Raw genomic sequence first — 18359 nt, 5'->3', positions numbered from 1 at the left:
GTGAATATGACCCATCTCCCTCACATTAGCCCACTGTTTCCCAACCCTCTCCTGGGGGTCCACCACACAGTCCACATGTTTGTTCTAACCCTGCACTAACACATCCATCAACTAATCACCAAGCCCTGGAGTGGTTGAATAAGGTGTGTTAGTGCTAGGCTGGAACTAAAGCCTGCACACTCTGTATCTCTCCAGAACAGGAGTGACAATTAGATTAGTGTATCTATGACTCCTGGGTTGTGTCCCAAATGGCACCCTATTCCCTATATAGTGCACTACCTTTGACCAGGGCCCATAGCCCTGCAGTGGCTCTGTTGATAACAGCTTATTCAGTAGATGTTATTGCTAGGAGCTGATTAGATACGACCTTCAGCTATTGCCTCTGATCTATGAACCAAAGAGCTCACCTTATCAACTTTATCAATGTTGTCAATGTTATCAATAGTCATTGTATGATTGGGGTTGTTATATGAAACCAGCCACACAACAAACCATGAGTATCCTGACTGCTTCTGTTTCATACAGTGGTGTGTGTGTGTGTGTGTGTGTGTGTGTGTGTGTGTACTCACCTTGAGCCTTTATGATATGTGAGATGTCCAGTCCCTGGTTCATCCTTAGTACCACGGTTCCGTACTCAAAGTCAAATGCATCGCTAAAAACACACACCCGGCACAGAACACACACTTTAATAACACTCAGTTAGCACTAATCTTGGCTTATTTTGTGAGTGTGTCTGAACTTGTGTGTACACTGAGTATACCAAACATTAGGAACACTTTCCAAACATTGAATTGCACGTTGGCTGGATGTCCTTTGGGTGGTGGACCATTCTTGATACACATGGGAAACTGTTGAGCGTTAAAAACCCAGCAGCGTTGCAGTTCTTGACACAAACCGGTGCGCCTGGCACCTACTACCATACCCTGTTCAAAGGCACTTACATATTTTGTCTTGCCCATTCACACTCTGTATGGCACACATACACAATCCATGTCTCAATTCTTTCAAGGCTTAAAAATCATTCTTTAACCTGTCTCCTCCCCTTCATCTACACTGATTGAAGTGGATTTAACAGGTGACATCAATAAGGGATCATAGCTTTCACCTGGATTCACCTGGTCAGTCTATGTCATGGAAAGAGCAGGTGTTCCACTCAGTGTATGAGTGTGACTTACTGCAGTACTCCTACATAGCTCTGTACGTCGGCTGTGTCTGCTGTCCTCCAGTCCTTCTTGAAGCCCATCATCAGAATGTTGGGTTTCAGACGACCCAGACCTGAAGCCTAGGACAGAGAGGGACAACAGGTTATAGCAGACACTTGCATTCAAGCAGACCTGGGTCAAAAACATGGAAAATACTTATAGCTTTTCTGCCTGGTACAATAAAACCAATTGAATAATCTCCAAACTGCAAACTCCACCCACCCTGCATGCTGGTCAACTTAAATCAAGGTCACATTTGGAAGTATTTTACATATGTAATGTATTTGTCCCCAAGACCGCATCCTACTCAGAAAGGTGTGAAACCTTCTTCTCAAAAATTAAGTGTTTCCACTTTCCAGCAATCACACTTTTAATAATGAAAAGTAACATTCCAAAACACAGAAGTTAAGAATAGCCTAGTAAACAATACTATAAAGTGCTTAGTTTTACAGCCTGATCAACCTCCCTGATCTCTGAAGAGGTATTTGTCTGCAGGATCTCATTCACCATTGTGTTAATCACTGATAGACTATAGCTCTCTTTAATCTGGCTTCTCTTTTAAAGCTAGCGCTCCTCCGGACCACCCAGACCACGCTGCACGGTCTTATCTCTGTTCCATGTGATAAAGACAACCATAACTGGACCATAACTCTGTCTTCTCCCTGCCTCATTAACTAATACATCAGACCAGTTCTGGCTGGGCTGAAGGGAGGAAAGCTGTATAAAAACAGTGTAAAACTAGTCAAGACTAGTCTACGCCGCTTCGCTGCCAGACTGTTCTTGTTTCTTATGCTTTAGCACTAAGTCTCATCTCAGCTAGCATAGCCTGTTGTGGCATAAATGTGGAAATTGAGTAACTTTCAGCCCAACATTTTAGACAACCAACCCAACCTGTCCTGTAGTCTAGTTAACTTTGAACCACTTTGAACCATGACATGGTAACTGCTGAATAGTGATATTATATAGAAAACAGTTTTGACCATTAGGCCTGATATCTCCAAAAATGTATTTATTGTACTCATGTAAGAGGCAATAATAAAAGCACAATAGAAAACCTTCCTATCATAATGGAGGTGTTATCTATTACAGATGACTAGTCCATGTGTAGGTTCCTGCAGTAGTCATTAGCTACCACAGAGTCGTACCCCATGTGTACCCCATATATGTGTATCGGAGACAATTCTACGTTGAAATGTGTATCTATTAGAGGTGATTATATGTCCAGGTAGTAGATGTGGAGCTGTACCTGCAGGAGGTTCTCAGTTCCCTGTCTGAAGGAGTCACAGGCCACGGCAGCGTAGAAGGCTTTCCTCTTCTTCTTATTCAGCCACATCTGGTTCTTCTCCATTCCAGCGTTCACATCTGTCAATGTCTCTGTTCTGGGGCCCTGGGGAGGGATAGGAGGGGGATATTATATTATATCATAGTGCTGTGTGTGTGTGGGTGCATGTGCATATGTGTGTGTGAAGGATGAAGAACTTGGTGACTTTGAAATAAAATGTCTGTCCTCTTACCACAAAGACTTCACATGTGAGACAGAGTCCGTAGTTCTTAGTGAAGCAATGAGCCAGGTCCAGGAGGGCTGGTCTGTTCTTAGGTGCTCCTGTCAGCACTATACACTGAGGTCTGAGGAAGGGGGATAGCAGTCAGTTAGTTAGCTAAATCCCATTATGATTAGTCTTCTTAACATTCTACACTTTCACGTTAGAATGCAGAGCAGTTTAAGAATATGGTTTTGTGTTCACAGTATTGTCTCTGTCCCCTTCTTTTAATTTCACCTCTAACCTCACACAGAGTTAGTCAGCGCGGTAAACAATGCCATCCATCAATATAGTAAGAGGTGAAATACTAGTGGCCTCTGTTGGCTCTCACCTGAAGTTCTTAATGTGGTCCTCTACTCCGGTCAGTGACAGAGCATTGTTGACCGCGCTGACAAACGTCACGGCCTGAGTGGACGAGCCCCAGTTCACGTCTGAGGACAACAGAACACACTGATGTTAACACTGCACTTAGAGATGCTATGTATGTCATATGTAGGAGCTATGTACATCTTATGTCATCCCTATGTACTCATTCCTTTATCACAGTATTACTTTAGCCCAGCACCGGTATTCTCAAATCACCCTGCTTTTCTTCTCCAGTATGTAGGCCTCCATCCCATGTCATAATGGACACTGGTTCATACTGTATGTATTCTAATGTCAGCTTGATGCAAATCAATGTCTGTGTCTCACTTGGCTTCTTGACGGTGACGTAGATATAGAGGAAGATCTCGATTGCGTAGGTGAGGAGAGCAGCCCACCAGTTGATGACAAACATCACACCACAGCAGAGCACCGCTCCAAACAGAGACAGCCACATGTTGTAGTACCTGTATGCTGGCCTCCAGCCTACACAGGGGAGATATCACAGGAGACAACAGTGAGGGAGGGAGGGAGGGAGGGAGGGAGTGAGGGAATGAGTGAGTGAGGGAATGAGTGAGTGAGGGAATTAGTGAGTGACTGAGTGACTGAGTGACTGAGTGTACCTGGGGACTTAGCATATGAAGCGTGGAAGCAGGAGAAGTTAATGAGGGCGTACGATGCCAGAAAGAAGTTTGAGATGATGGGAGCGATGACATTCAGATCGCCTACACACAGGGAGAGAGAGACACACAACAGAGATGTTGTTTGTTTGTGACATTTCCAATATTAAACTCAGTGGCGACTGTGGTTTATCTTAAATGTCTTGCGTGTCCAGTGTGTGTAGTGACTTTACTCACCGATGATTATGAAGGCGACAGCGATGATGAAGGTGAGAACGTAGCCTCTGATTGGCTCGTTGTTCTTGCCGTGTCCCTTGGCGAAGAACTTCAATGCCGCGTAGATGTTGTCTTTACACAGAGCCTGAGAGGAGGAGGAAGAGGAAGAGGGGAGGGAGGGAATGAGAAGGGGAGGAGGAGCAGGAAGAGAAGGGTGGATGAAGAGGAGGAGGAGGAGGAAGAGGGGAGGAGGGAGGAGTGGGAGTTACCTGATTGTAACATAGTTTGACAATTGTTGTCATCTGGCTAGAAGAAACATGAAAAAGAGAATCACGGATTACAAGGTGGGGCTCTATTTCACTCATCATAGACCTCGTAATAGTACCTGGAACCCTCAGAGCTGATGAATGAGGACCAAGTGACCAGACAGGTGACAGACAGTAGTAGTGTGACTGACCTGGAAGACTTTGGGTGCGCTGACGAGGGAGGCGAGGGCGGAGGAGAGGGTGGCAGAGAAGGTTCCTGCTGTGATGAGAGGACCGAACCCTGACACCATGGTCATCACCTGGGGGAGGAGGAGACACAGGGGTCTGTTTAGTTTCACCGTACTGTGTGTGTGTGTATTGTTGCTGTGTGGTTATTTTGTTGTGCGTTGTAATGAGTGTTGCATTTTTGTGTTGTTGAACTGAATGTGTAACTGTGTTGTTGGATTGTTGTTACATTGTTGTTGTTGTTGTTGTACCTGGAAGTTGTTCATGGAGCCAAACTTGCAGCCGTTGACATCACAGGAGGAGAAGTCCCATCCCTGCTCACAGGCGGCGGCGTTGGTACCGTTACATAGCATGCCCATCCCTGCGGCAATGGTGTTGTTGATGTTTCCTGTTGCATCACGCACCACCGTTGCAGCTGACCAATTAGAAAACAGAACAGACACAACACTTAGGGAGGGTCGTGTGTGTGTGTGTGTGTGTGTGTGTGTGTGTGTGTGTGTGTGTGTGTGTGTGTGTGTGTGTGTGTGAGTGCAGTCCTTACAGACACAGAGGGCGACTCCCAGGTATGTGACTCCAGTGATGAGGATGGCCAGCAGGGTTCCTTTAGGGAGAGCAGCCTGGGGATCCTGCAGAAGAACCAGAGATAACACCATCATTAACAACAGCAGAAGTGATAGCTGGAGGAAACAGCTGTACGGATATAACGTGGTTTGGGTCTATGGGATCATTATTCTTTGCTGTTTAAAGTGAAGGTGTCTGTTCACAGACAATAAGGAGTAGTAAAGTATTTATTTATTTCTCTCTTTTTCGCCATCCACCTCTCTCTCTCTCTCTCTCTGTCTCTCAATTTCAATTCAATTCAATTCAATTTAAGGGCTTTATTGGCATGGGAAACGTGTGTTAACATTGCCAAAGCAAGTGAAGAAGATAGTAAACAAAAGTCTCTCTCTCTCTCTCTCTCTCTCTCTCTCTCTCTCTCTCTCTCTCTCTCTCTCTCTTTCGCCATCCACCTCTCTCTCGCTCCCCTTCACGCTCTCTTTCCTCTCCAGTGTTGGGAATGCTACTCTGAAAATATAATTTAGTTTACCAAGCTACCAATTACTTCACACAGGAAGAAGTTGAGCTACAGTAAAGCTACCCTAAAGAGAAATATACAGTAGTTTATAAAGCTACCCTAAAGAGAAATATACAGTAGTTTATAAAGCTACCCTAAAGAGAAATAAAGCTACTTTGAAAAAGCAGTTCACTACATCAAAACTGCTTTGTGAAAATGATCATATCTAAATCTGAAATGTCATATAATACAAAGTTCAGAAACATGACTACAAGAACACATCACTCTGGAGTCGGATGTTAACAGTGAACTGAGATCTGTGTGGTCAGACAGAGGAAAATAGGGGGTCATTTGTGAAATTGACCTTCAGGTCTCCAGAGATGTTAGCACCAGCCAGGATACCCGTGGCAGCAGGGAAGAAGATGGCGAACACAGAGAAGAACGTCTCTTCGTTTCGGAAGTCCGGCGGGAAGTTCTCCATAAATACTTTGACTGTGCGGGAGAGAGAGAAGAGAATAGATGTGAGTGAGAATGGTGACTATGTGTCAAACTGGTGATTCTGTCTGTGTGTGTCATTTGACAGAGTATAGAAAAGTACATTAGCTCCTCCTGACCATGTGACCTGAGCAGGACACACTCAGGGCTCTACTCATGAAACTAATATAGCTTGATTATAAATGTAATGTGAGCATTATAAAGGTTATGTATTTGATTAATTCCTCCATCAATGTGAAGGAAACCTCTGTTGTTGCCTCACCGTCATAGTTAAAGAATCCTTTGGACTTCTTGTCGGTGGAGGCTGGGATGACGGTTCCTACGAAGACGTTGGCGATGGCTATCAGGAGGATGATCAGCAAACCGACCTGGGCCTGAAGAGACAGGACATCAACAGGTTAGGCTGGGTTACAAAGCTTCCCTATGAAACTAGAGGACAGTTACAAGGTCACACCATTCCTCTCCAAGAGCTGAAGAGGAGAAACTGACTGTGATACGGACTGAACTCATACACATCTCAGCTACAGTCAATATCAGACATGGAATTGAAAGATGTCAAGTTGATATCAGTTGATGAATTTTCTGTTGGAAACATGGGGATTTGAACCATGTGTGGATCTGTCTCTAGTTGTACAGTGTAGCGTAGTGTTGAGTAGCATAATGTAGTGTGTATGTGTAGTGTATTATATAATGTGGCGTAGTATAGCGTAGCGTAGTGTTGAGTAGCATAATGTAGTGTGTATGTGTAGTGTAGTGTATTATATAATGTAGTATAATGTAGTGTATTATAATGTAGCTTAGTATAATGTAGTGTATTATATAATTTATCGTAGTATAATGTAGTGTAGCGTAGTATAATGTAGTGTAGTGTATTATATAATGTAGTGTATTGTAGTGTATTATAATGTAGCGTAGTATAGTGTAGTATAATGTAGTGTAGTCTAGTGTAGTATAATGTAGTGTAGCATAGTATAATGTAGTGTAGCGTAGTATAATGTAGTGTAGCGTAGCGTAGCGTAGTGTATTATAATGTAGCATAGTATAATGTAGTGTAGCGTAGTATAATGTAGCGTAGTATAATGTAGTGTAGTGTAGTGTAGTGTATTATAATGTAGCGTAGTGTAGCGGAGTATAATGTAGTGTAGCATAGTATAATGTAGTGGAGCGTAGTGTATTATAATGTAGCGTAGTGTATTATAATGGAGCGTAGTGTATTATAAGGTAGCGTAGTGACACTACTACGGTAGTGTAGCGTAGTATAATGTAGCGTAGTGTAGTTTATTATAATGTAACATAGTGTATTATAATGTAGCGTAGTAGAATGTAGTGTAGCGTAGTAGAATGTAGTGTAGCGTAGTAGAATGTAGTGTAGCGTAGTGTAGCGTAGTGTATTATAATGTAGAGTAGTGTATTATAATGTAGCATAGTATAATGTAGTGTAGCGTAGCGTAGTATAATGTAGCGTAGTATAATGTAGTGTAGTGTATTATAATGTAACATAGTGTATTATAATGTAGCGTAGTGTAGCGGAGTATAATGTAGTGTAGCATAGTATAATGTAGCGTAGCGTAATGTATTATAATGTAGCATAGTGTATTATAATGTAGCGTAGTGAATTATAAGTTAGGGTAGTGTACCGTATTATAATGTAGTGTAATGTAGTGTAGTGTATTGTAATGTAACGTAACGTAACTTAGTGTATTATAATGTAGCGTAGTGTAGTGTAGTATAATGTAGCGTAGTAGAATGTAGTGTAGTGTAATGTAATGTAACGTAACGTAACGTAGTGTATTATAATGTAGCGTAGTGTAGTGTAGTATAATGTAGTGTAGCGTAGTAGAATGTAGTGTAGTGTAATGTAATGTAGTGAAGTGTAGTCTAGTGTAGTATAATGTAATGTAGCGTAGAGTAGTATAATGTAGTGTAGCGTAGTATAATGTAGTGTAGCATAACGTAGTGTAGTATCTCACCTTGGCCTCCCACTCCATCCCGGCCACTGAGATCCCCAGTAGCAGTACCACCGAGATACAGCCGATGATCCTGATGTCATTCAGCTCATCTATCATGATGGCATCGTTCTCCTGTAGAGGAGAGGGAAGGAGAGAGGGGGAGAGAGAGATGCACAGGGAGAGGTAGAGAGAGAGGGGGGAGAGTGAGAGAGGGACCACAGTCAGTGATCTGACACACACACACACACAAACACACAAACACACACACAGATGTTAATTACCTTGAGTAGGTCCACCACAGTCTCTGCGAAGCCCACCACGTACATCGCCACAGCAACAGCGTTAGCGAAGGCGAAGATGAGACCGATGGAACCGCCAAATTCTGGTCCCAGACTACGGGATATCAGGTAGTATGCCCCTCCTGGAAACCAATCAATCAGTCAGTCAATCAGTCAGTCAATCAATCAGTCAATCAATCAGTCAATCAATCAATCAGTCAGTCAGTCAATCAATCAGTCATTGTTCATTCCTATACCTGTACATACAGTAGACACACAGAGCAGGAAGGGAGCGGGGCTAATAACATTTTGACCATTGCCTGGTCCTCCTTAGAAAAGGAGTGATGTCACAGTAGATAATTCATGATCACATTAGTAATCTATTGATTTCATGATTTCATGTCAGGTCAGAGTGTTTCATAAAACACTGTCTGTGTTAGAAGTTGACATCTGTGGGTGTGGCCTGTAACCTAGTGAAGTCATTGAGAACAAATGATATTTTACAGTAATGATCGTGCATCCTCCTGTAACCTCAGAGCTCTCCATGTTCTTTCTAACATTGTCTCATGTTGATGATGCGTTGGTTGACTCACCTCCTCGTACCACTCCATTGGTGCAGATAGCAGACATAGAGAGACCTGTGACGGTGGTCACCACACAGCTCAGAGCAATGACCACAATGCCCAGACCTAAAACACACAATACCAGTTCATCCAACTCACTCCTGCTCTGGCCAGTTACATTCTGTCTACATGTGATAGCCTACAATGTTTTGCAAAGTTTGAATTTCACACTGAAATGTCTTTATTTTCTTCTTAAAGAAGGTCCTCCAGCAATTTTGGAAATTTGACTGTTGAAAAGTGATATAAATACAGTAAAGTACACATACTAAAGGGTGAAAATATATGTTTTGAGCAAAATAGTGTTTTTTAGACACAACTGCAAATTTCAAGGAGTAGGGCATTCAAGGAGTTGGTCTGATGGGGATTTGTGATGCCATCGGCCTCCTCCCTTGCTGGAGGAACAATACAGGAGCATTAGAGAACAGAGGAGGAAAGGCCAACCCCCACTTGTGCCATGTCATGAGGATACCTGGACCACCTATTGAGATGTGCCTTTTGTTAAGTAAATCAGGTGATAAATGAGCTAAGTCGGAAACTGGAGTAGGACTTTAAGAACCTGAGTGTAATGGAGTGTAGAGTGTTATGTTTTAGTCACACTGTGCTGGTTCTGAAATAATCCACCACCTCCTCTTTCTAACACCTGACCACACCTCCTGTCCCCTCCAGTCACCTCTAACACCTTGAGAAACACAGTGAAGCCTTCGATGCGTCTCAAATGGTCTATTCTCAGGACTAATGGTGCTATAGGCCTGCAGGCTGTAAGTCCCAGCAGGCTGTTTACTCTGATATCTGTCATGGTCTCTATCTGCACTGCAGCCCGCTATCTGAAAGACATTAGTTATGCTCCATAAAGAGGGCCTCGACCCTGATACACACAAACAGACACGCACACACACACAGATGGACGCACATACACATACACACAAACACACAAACACACACACACACACATACACACACCTGGTACATTCAAACTACTTCCTTTGCTTTGACCTCAGAGTGAAGGACACTGGGAGCGCTGACTGGTTGACTGGCCCTCTTTTTGTGGTGTACATATTTTTGCATGTCTACACTCTCAGAAACAAAGAGTCCAACAAAGAATGTCCCTGTAGGGCAGTGGTATTCAAACTTTTTCAGCGGGGACCCAATTGTTTCCACCAGAATTTCTGGGGACCCCATTTTTCCCCCAATAATTTATTGCGACCCCACCCCACATCTAAAGACACAACCTTAAAATCTTCAATTCATTGCATTTTCATCTCTTATCAAAATGAAAAGAAACCAATAAATACATTTTCTCAATAAAAATAAAACGTTTGTATATTGTCTCATATACAGTAATAATCTGTACTCTTCATCTTTGTATCTTTTATTTTGTTAACATTTTTGCGACCCCACTGCAGTTACCCCATCGCGACCCCGCCTTTGACTACCACTGCTGTAGGGGAGTATTGGGGAACCCTCTGAATTGTTTCCCCATTTAAGATCAGGTAGAGCTATTTCTGGTTCCAAATACCACCCTTTAATAGGTTCTATTTGGAACCCAGGTAATTTTTTGGAACCTGGTTCTATTTGGAAACCAAAAGGGTTCCATCTGACCTGAAAAGGGAGCCTATTTTCAGGGGGTTGTCCTACAGGGACAAATGGTGCTTCATAGCACTCTTCTTTTCTTAGAGTGTACGTGGTGTACTTATTTTATTACTCTGTGTTGTACTTACCCCAGCCGGCCTGTCCAAACACCCAGGACAGACGGATGAACAGCATCACACCCCAGATGTTCAACATACATCTCACCTGGAGAGGTGGAAAGACAAGAGGACAGAGAGGAGGAAAGAGGAGAGAGAGAGAGGAGGAGAGAGAGAGAGGAGGAGAGAGACAGGAGGAGAGACAGGAGGAGAGAGACAGGAGGAGAGAGAGAGGAGGAGAGAGACAGGAGGAGAGAGAGAGGAGAGAGACAGGAGGAGAGAGTTGAGAGAGAGGAGGAGAGAGAGAGGAGAGGAGAGAGATAGGAGGTGAGAACGGAGGTTAGGTTAGGTAGAGACTGGGGTTAGGTCTGAATTACACACAGGGCAGGATTACAATCCAGTTGTCACAAAATACACTATCTGAATCTCTTTGTCCTTGTCTCTTCGCTTCCAGACATATCATAGTTAGGTTAGATAGAGACTGGGTTATGACACAATGACAATCTGAATCTCTTTGTCGCTGTGTCTGTGTCTGAGGCTGTCTCTCCAGACAGATCATGTGACCTGTCAGGGTATCACTGAGGTATGCAGGTTAACTAATTGATCCTGGGTTGTGATATACAGTAGAAGAGGTTCCCATAACCTGACCACACAGACCAGGACTCCCCATTCACCCTGCTCGATATCCAGCCACACTCTCTAAGACTCCATTCCTACTCACCAGGATCCCATTAGGACAGTCCCCATAACCATCTGCCCTCACCAGGATCCCATTAGGACAGGCCAGTCCCCATAACCAACTGCCCTCACCAGGATCCCATTAGGACAGGCCAGTTCCCATAACCAACTGCCCTCACCAGGATCCCATTAGGACAGGCCAGTCCCCATAACCAACTGCCCTCACCAGGATCCCATTAGGACAGGCCAGTCCCCATAACCAACTGCCCTCACCAGGATCCCATTAGGACAGGCCAGTCCCCATAACCAACTGCCCTCACCAGGATCCCATTAGGACAGGCCAGTCCCCATAACCAACTGCCCTCACCAGGATCACATTAGGACAGGCCAGTTCCCATAACCAACTGCCCTCACCAGGATCCCATTAGGACAGGCCAGTCCCCATAACCAACTGCCCTCACCAGGATCCCATTAGGACAGGCCAGTCCCCATAACCAACTGCCCTCACCAGGATCCCATTAGGACAGGCCAGCCCCCGAACCAACTGCCCTCACCAGGATCCCATTAGGACAGGCCAGTCCCCATAACCAACTGCCCTCACCAGGATCCCATTAGGACAGGCTAGTTCCCATAACCAACTGCCCTCACCAGGATCCCATTAGGACAGGCCAGTCCCCATAACCAACTGCCCTCACCAGGATCCCATTAGGACAGGCCAGTCCCCATAACCAACTGCCCTCACCAGGATCCCATTAGGACAGGCCAGTCCCCATAACCAACTGCCCTCACCAGGATCCCATTAGGACAGGCCAGTCCCCATAACCAACTGCCCTCACCAGGATCCCATTAGGACAGGCCAGTTCCCATAACCAACTGCCCTCACCAGGATCCCATTAGGACAGGCCAGTTCCCATAACCAACTGCCCTCACCAGGATCCCATTAGGACAGTCCCCATAACCAACTGCCCTCACCAGGATCCCATTAGGACAGGCCAGTCCCCATAACCAACTGCCCTCACCAGGATCCCATTAGGACAGTCCCCATAACCAACTGCCCTCACCAGGATCCCATTAGGACAGACCAGTTCCCATAACCATCTGCCCTCACCAGGATCCCATTAGGACAGGCCAGTTCCCATAACCAACTGCCCTCACCAGGATCCCATTAGGACAGGCCAGTCCCCATAACCAACTGCCCTCACCAGGATCCCATTAGGACAGGCCAGTCCCCATAACCAACTGCCCTCACCAGGATCCCATTTATATCCCATTTAGCCAGCCCCACAACCTGAATCCAGACAACTCCAACCACACATAGCATGATCCCATAACCCAACCCCACTCCCCCGTTAACCAGCTCTATAACCAATCCTCACTCACACTTACAGTGACCCATCCACCCTCAACATAACCCCTATAACCATACATTATAACCCGGCCCTACTCCCCAGGACCCTCCAGGCCCTGCCCCAATATAACCCTTCTCTACTCCCCAGGACCCTCCAGGCCCTGCCCCAATATAACCCTTCTCTACTCCCCAGGACCCTCCAGGCCCTGCCCCAATATAACCCTTCTCTACTCCCCAGGACCCTCCTAGCCCTGCCCCAATATAACCCTTCTCTACTCCCCAGGACCCTCCTAGCCCTGCCCCAATATAACCCATCTCTACTCCCCAGGACCCTCCTAACCCTGTCCAATATAACCCATCTCTACTCCCCAGGACCCTCCTAACCCTGTCCAATATAACCCATCTCTACTCCCCAGGACCCTCCTAACCCTGTCCAATATAACCCATCTCTACTCCCCAGGACCCTCCTAACCCTGTCCAATATAACCCATCTCTACTCCCCAGGACCCTCCTAACCCTGTCCAATATAACCCATCTCTACTCCCCAGGACCCTCCTAGCCCTGCCTCAATATAACCCATCTCTACTCCCCAGGACCCTCCTAACCCTGTCCAATATAACCCATCTCTACTCCGCAGGACCCTCCTAGCCCTGCCTCAATATAACCCATCTCTACTCCCCAGGAACCTCCAAGCCCTGCCCCAATATAACCCTTCTCTACTCCCCAGGACCCTCCTAACCCTGCCCATAACCTAGCTCCACTCTCCAGGACCCTCCTAACCCTGCCCCATTATAACCCATCTCTATTCCCCAGGACCCTCCGAACCCTGCCCCAATACAATGCATCTCTATTCCGCAGGACCCTCCTAACCCTGCCCAATGTAACTGATCTCTACTAACCAGGACTCCCTTTATCCAGCCGAACCTCACGGCTCCTCCTTTGTTGTCCAGAGGAATGACAGACTCCACGTCGTCCGACGGCGTCCCGTCGCTCCCCTCGCCGTCCTCCATCGTGTTCGTCACCGAGATCCTTCCTTTCTAGAGAGAGAAAGAGGAGAGGAAAAGACTTGTCAGGGGTAAATATCACTCCAATCTACCTAGAGGAAGAGAGGTAGAGAAAGAATAAGGCTGGTAGAGGAAGAAGGAATGTGTTGAAATGGCCGTAGGTCATCTTATTCAACTTCAGAGGAAGTTTAGATTAGTTTTGTCTTTAGGGAATCAGAGAGAGTTGGCAGTGCAGTAACTTTATGTTAGAATTCTGGGCCTCCTGTTGGATAGGTAAGTCTATGAGGTCAGAACACTGTTGAAATGTTCTCTTTCTAAATCAATCAAACAAGAGACGCGTTGTTCTTGTTCATGAGTGTGAGAGAGAGAGAGAGAGAGAGAGAGAGAGAGAGTCGTGCAGTTTGATTCTGATGAAGATGAATACATTATTATGCTGTGTGCTTGTCCTTGAAGACTGCACTCAGAGAGAGAGAGAGAGAGAGAGAGAGAGAGAGAGAGAGAGAGAGAGAGAGAGAGAGAGAGAGAGAGAGAGAGAGAGAGAGAGAGAGAGAGAGAGAGAGAGAGAGAGAGAGAGAGAGAGAACAGGACAGACCCAATTTAAACTTTTTGTAAGACAAATATGAAGTGTTTAAAGGACGTATGAGTACCAAACTCTGAAATGAGATGCTCCGATCTCTGTCTGGTGTAGGGCGTGGCTGTCAGACAGGTATAACATACTGTCTGTCACCCAAAGGTGTAAAAAATCAATAAAACACTTTAGCCTGTCAGTATGTCAACCATTGTGTAGATCTATTCTTATCTCTGTCTTTGACGACTGTTCAGTCCCGGTGTTGGTAGGAGGTTTATAGGGTGTGAAATATGGTTGAACTGCGGTTAATGAAAGTGGCAGGAATGTTTCTAGTTAGATGAATGATTAAAGGACTATAAACTCAATTTATCTCTCTCTCCCCTCTCCTCTCTCTTTTCTCATTATCTTATCTTCCTATCTGAGACTATAAAACATTTTCTTCTCTCCAGAGAGTTCATGTTGTTCTCTTTCAGTACACAGGAGGACTATAAATGGAATGAGTTGACCCATTCAAGGCCAACCCACTTGACACACCACGTAATTTCAACGTGGATAATTGGGTAATATTTGGTTGAGACGTTGATCAATGAGATTACAACCTATATTCACCCACTCAAAAAGAGAGCCAAAAGTTAGTTGAATTTCCAATGTGTTATCACTATGCTTTCAACCATCTAAATGTACAACCATATTCCAATGAAAAAACAATGTCTGATTTTTGGTTTAGTTGTCACCCAAATGTATATCACTGTGCTTTCAACCATTTAAAGGCACAGCAAAAGTTCAAATGGGAATACAATGTCAGATATTTTGTTTATTTATACAACAGATTAATGTGTTACTTATCACTGTCCTTCATCTAATAGCAGAACCAAATTACCTGGATTGCACTTGAGTTTTACATTAAAAGTACATGGTGCAATGATCAATGCTGTTCGAGATTCTGGGCAGATTATTACCGCAATTCTGAAGATCTCCACAGACCTGCAATTACATTTACATTTTAGTCATTTAGCAGACGCTCTTATCCAGAGCGACTTACAGTTAGTGAATACATATATATTTTTTATACTGGCCCCCCGTGGGAATCGAACCCACAACCCTGGCGTTGCAAACACCATGCTCTATCAAATGAGCTACATCCCTGCCGGCCATTCCCTCCCCTACACGACGCTGGGCCAATTGTGCACCGCCCATGAGTCTCCCGGTCGCGGCCGGCTGCGACAGAGCCTGGATTCGAACCAGGATCTCTAGTGGCACAGTTAGCACTGCGATGCAGTGCCTTAGACGACTGCGCCACTCAGGAGTAGTCAATGACCTATGCATGCTATCTTGAACATGCACGGTTTATATGATGATCAAAGAAGACATTTGTAGTTACAGTAACCTCAAACTGGGACCATGGATGTGTTGCTCATTTTAAGGGTGAATGTTCCATTAGTTTGTAAGAAAGCCTTAACTTTAGGCTATTTACTATATTACAAAAGTAATATTGAATTGTGTTTGGTTGACAAGGCAACCAAATATTAATATTTAAAGGAGATGTATTTACTGCTTGGATAGTTCCATCTGAGCAACTGACTTAATTCCATTCTTTAACTTTTATTTTTGGTTGAGTTGGAGACGTGGATCAAACATATCATTTGTAAACTTGTCGTCAAGTTAATAGGCTATTTATTGTATTTCAAAAGTGATTCTGAATTGTGTTTGGTTGTCAACGCAACCAAATATCAACATTTGAAGGAGATTTATCTTCTGCTTGGATTCATCCATCTGTGCCACTGATTTAAAGTCAAATGAAACTTTAAATGCACTTTAAATAAAGTTGAATTTGATTTAGTCCTATTGTTTAACGTAGATTTTTGATTGAGATGGAGACATTTATTTATCCAACAATTATTAATTTGAAAACAAACTGGAATTAAACCCATACTAAATCAGTGGCACAGATGGAACTATCCAAGCAGAAGATACATTTCCTTAAAGTGTTGATATTTGGTTGCGTTGACAACCAAACACAATTAAATATCACTAAATATAATTACATTTGAAATCATCCAGAGCTTGAAACCATATTGTCTATTTTTTGTTAAATCCTGGGTTGAATTGAAACAATAGCTATTGATGACTTTGCAAATGCTATATAGTCCTAAATAGCATCATTGATGACATATGATTATTTGCTCTGTTAAACCTACCCGTTGGAATGACTTCGATAGCAACAGTAAATCTATTTAGTTTTTAAGTGGAGATCGCTCAACAATCATTCTCACGTAATCACATTGGTAATAGTCAGTGACAAATATCATAGCTAAGCAGGGCTTGGTAAAACCCTGGATGTGAGACCAAAGGGTAGCTGTAGATGAATCAGTTCTCCAGTAGGAGGTGCTGCCCAGCCTATAGTTTTTTTCTTCTTCTACTGATAGTGGATATAATGTTGAAGATCTGACCTTGTTTTAAAGGTACAAATTCAACATATTTTATACAAGGTTTGTCTATGTGGAAATTTGGTTTCCATGATGACACATAATCCTGTGGTTGAAATGTTACCCTCAAAACAGCGGTTGATGACTTTTTTCAAATCCAATGTATTTTCCACATAGATTCCACATCACAATACGTTGAGAAATTAAGTTGAAACAACATTGATTCAACCAGTTTGTGCCCAGTGGGAACTGACTTTCCCTTCTTTAGATCAGACATGACTGTTTCCCAATCACTGTTGTGACATGATATTAATCTGTGTCACACAGTCAGAGAGAGAAAGAGAAAGAGAGTGAGATAAACAGATCAACAGAGAAAAACAAAGCCATGAAAACAACATTGTAAATACAACCAATATTGATCTGTTTACTTATCTTCCCCTACTATTCGTACTACAACTATTTGCACATTGTTAAAAACACTGTACATAGCTGATAATATACCATTTGAAACGTCTTTATCCTTTTCAAACCTTTATCTGTGCAATGTTTACTGGACATCTTTTATTGTTTTTTTGTTGATGTTGTTTTTTGTTTCTTCTTACTTCTGTTTATTATTTATTTAACTTGTTTTGGCAATGTAAAAATGTTTCCCTTTCCAATAAAGCCCCTTTGAATTGAATTGAATTGAGAGACAGACAGGCCAATGTTGATGTCAAAACATGTTCTACATAAAAAATGAATGGCAATGAATGCGTTTCCATTTATTGAATTAGAATTTCAATGATCTTTCTGAATTGTCTAGATTAAAGGAGAGTTGATTCCAATTAAAATGCTGCTGACTTGGTGGAGACAGTTGTGTGATGTGTGTGCAGGGAAGGAAAAGAGATGTACGAGATATACAGATGTACAGAGACAAGTCTAAATCGGATGCAGGTGTTGTAGAGGTGTGAGTACAGGTGTGGGTGCAGGTGAGGAGGACTCCGACACACACACTGACCTTCTGGAAGACATCGTGGAGCTCCTGCAGAGACGGTCGGACCGCACGGTGACCGCTCACGCTCCCAGCGTTACGGTAGAAGTCGATGTTGGGCACGCGGTCCAGCGTGTCATGACCAAACGCACTGACCACGGACGGACGGGCGGCCCGGTGCTCTCCGTTACCATAGCCGTTACCGTTAGAGGTGGTACCACCGGAGAAAGACGTCTCCTCATAGATGGGGGGTTCGTCCCCGATCCTGTCATAGGCATCGTTCTCCATCAGACTGGCTGTAAATACAGGGTCCTCACACCTACTGGCTTATACAGGTCAAACACTACAGAAAAGGAATACTGAGGTCCTTCAGTCCTCTGGTCAGGACCTAGAGACTGTCTAAGTATCAGAAGCAATCGGCAGCTATAGGTTTAGAGTGCTGGTATTACTGACTAGTGTTGGTTCATCTGATTCTGTTTAGTTAAATCCTTGTGTAGGTCCAGAGCTGACCTATAGACCTGTCATATAGGCTGAGGTTGGCTCTGCCACCCTGGCTTTATATCCTCCTGGCCCGAATACTGGGCGCTGCCTGGGACTCAGCCATTGGCTGAACCAGCGTTCTACCAACCACTCTCAGGAACCTGTATGTCTCAGATGTCCTTGCTGCATCCTCGGGCCACAAAGCCTCTTACTAACCATTAACCAAGTAATAAATGCCTTTGATGATAAAGACCTGGAGCTCACACTGTGAAATCTAAGCAAGACTAAATATCTTATATTGAGTGATAATTCACTTAGAATTAGTGTTTTTTTGTACATTTTTACATTTCAGTCATTTAGCAGACGCT

General features: G+C 44.0%; 1 protein-coding gene across 1 annotated transcript; it reads right to left on the bottom strand.

Annotated features, from left to right (window-relative positions):
- Window positions 1-569: 569 nt before the first annotated feature.
- Window positions 570-18013, bottom strand: LOC311114560 (solute carrier family 12 member 1-like; the record flags this gene model as incomplete). Its single annotated transcript, XM_084189800.1, has 19 exons — window positions 17539-18013; window positions 13443-13580; window positions 10551-10626; window positions 8803-8898; window positions 8213-8352; window positions 7953-8063; window positions 6245-6356; window positions 5852-5979; window positions 4975-5059; window positions 4685-4848; window positions 4400-4507; window positions 3964-4087; window positions 3730-3831; window positions 3437-3592; window positions 3075-3174; window positions 2717-2828; window positions 2449-2589; window positions 1176-1282; window positions 570-652 (listed from the first exon to the last, which is right to left on the bottom strand). Coding segments are annotated over exons 1-19 (2344 nt in total), but the record flags the coding sequence as incomplete, so codon positions are not given.
- Between the last annotated feature and the right edge of the window lie 346 nt (window positions 18014-18359).

The sequence above is a fragment of the Coregonus lavaretus genome (assembly GCF_964263955.1).
Source record: "Coregonus lavaretus genome assembly, contig: HAP1_SCAFFOLD_6272, whole genome shotgun sequence".
NCBI lineage: Eukaryota > Metazoa > Chordata > Actinopteri > Salmoniformes > Salmonidae > Coregonus > Coregonus lavaretus.
The sequence above is the reverse complement of the archived record's forward strand: the minus strand, read 5'-3'. Positions and strand labels throughout refer to the sequence as shown.